We start from the raw sequence: 1557 nt of genomic DNA, 5'->3' as shown, positions 1-1557 counted from the left end.
CAGTCGGGGGCTGCCCTCTTTTAGTGTACTGGCGCCCGGCCTCTCTTGCGGTCCACGCCTATTACCTCTTTGTCTCGCGGGCCGTCTGTCGCCTGCCCCCCCCCCGCCGCGGCTGTCCTCCCTCTCTGCCCGCTGTCTTTTGCCCGCCCCGGTGGTGCGCCCGGTGCGTGTGTCCTGCGCCCATGGCCCACCCATTCCGTCACCATTGGTTGGCCCGTTTGCCGCCCGCCGTGGGCCATTGGTCGCCCCCCCTCCGCCCGCCCCTCCCCCCCTCTCCTGGCCTCGTGGGCAAAAGTCCGTCCCCCACGTGCCCGCGGACCTGCTGCCGTCACGGCGAGCGCCAGTGGTGCTGCCCTTCTCCCCGCCTGCCTCGTCTCTCCTCCCCCCCTTGCGTGTGGTCTGTCCCCCGACCCGCTTCTTCTGGGCCGCACGGACCTGCGCTCACCTGACCCTTCCGGCTCCCTGCTTCCCCCACGAGGGCCCGCGTGCCGCCGTTTCCGGCGCCCACAGCCCCGCACCGCCGTTCTCTTCTGCTCCGCGGCCCCACCCCCCCCTGCCCTGCCTGCTGGGGAATCCCGGTGCGACTTACCAACCCGCCCCCCCAACACATGGGCACAGAAAGCAACTGTTCTAAGGAAAGATCAACCACGATCATACATCATTCAGACAGAAGATGGAGCTATGCTGAGAAGAAATCGCCGAGATCTTCTTAAGGGACCAGTAGTAGTGGAGCAGAGGTTGGAGGCTGCTGAACAACCCCAACACACACATGAGACACTATCACCTGAAACACCTATGCATACACAAGAACAAACACTGAGAAGATCTGTAAGACAAGTAAAGCCACCTATGAGACTGATTGAACAGATGTAATGTGTTGACATGTTGTTTGGAAGATGATGTCATATCTATGCAAGTTTCACTATGTTTGGTTACTAGTGTTGAATGGACCATAATTGTTGAAAACTAGTTGTGTTGTTAACGTTACTTTGATAAAGCCTGGTTTAACAAGTAAAAAACAAATAGAGACTGTTTATGTTTGTGAAAGTAGGTATGTTATTTTATTGTTGAAAAAAAAGGAAGATGTAATGATAACAGCAAATCCTTATTTGCCTAGTATCATGTTTTATGTTGTTAATACTCCTAGACTGTAGGGGGAGCTAGAGAGCAAGGGGAGTTACCTTGGAGTAGACTGTGATGGCGAAGCTTTGTTTACATGTGAACCACAGTTCGATAAAATACCTTCTCTTCAAGTAATGGTGTCATTCTTAAGAACCCACAACAACATAAAGAAACAAGACAAACCCCAGGTTTCTCTTCAGCACTGTAGCCAGGCTGACAAAAAGTCAGAGCTCTTTTGAGCCAACCATCCCTTTAACGTTAACTAGTAATGACTTCCTTTCTTATTAAAATTATCCATAACCATCTCTCAGATGTAATATTATCTACAGCTACCTTTAGTACCATAGATATTCATTTAGAGCACATGTGGCAAACTCAAGGCCCGCAGGCCACATCTGGCCCGGCGGACATTTATATCTGACCCGCAAGATCTTT

General features: G+C 52.2%; 1 protein-coding gene across 1 annotated transcript; it reads left to right on the top strand.

The window, feature by feature from the left end:
* Nucleotides 1-601: 601 nt before the first annotated feature.
* On the top strand, nucleotides 602-1303 carry LOC121813821 (uncharacterized protein K02A2.6-like; the record flags this gene model as incomplete). The annotated part of the gene is given in 1 exon segment (XM_042217736.1): nucleotides 602-1303. A coding segment is annotated over 1 exon segment (272 nt), but the record flags the coding sequence as incomplete, so codon positions are not given.
* Between the last annotated feature and the right edge of the window lie 254 nt (nucleotides 1304-1557).

The sequence above is a fragment of the Haplochromis burtoni genome, unplaced genomic scaffold (assembly GCF_018398535.1).
Source record: "Haplochromis burtoni strain Fernald_Lab_line unplaced genomic scaffold, NCSU_Asbu1 Contig_2766, whole genome shotgun sequence".
Classification (NCBI taxonomy): Eukaryota; Metazoa; Chordata; class Actinopteri; order Cichliformes; family Cichlidae; genus Haplochromis; species Haplochromis burtoni.
This window is presented reverse-complemented; position numbering and strand designations above follow the sequence as displayed.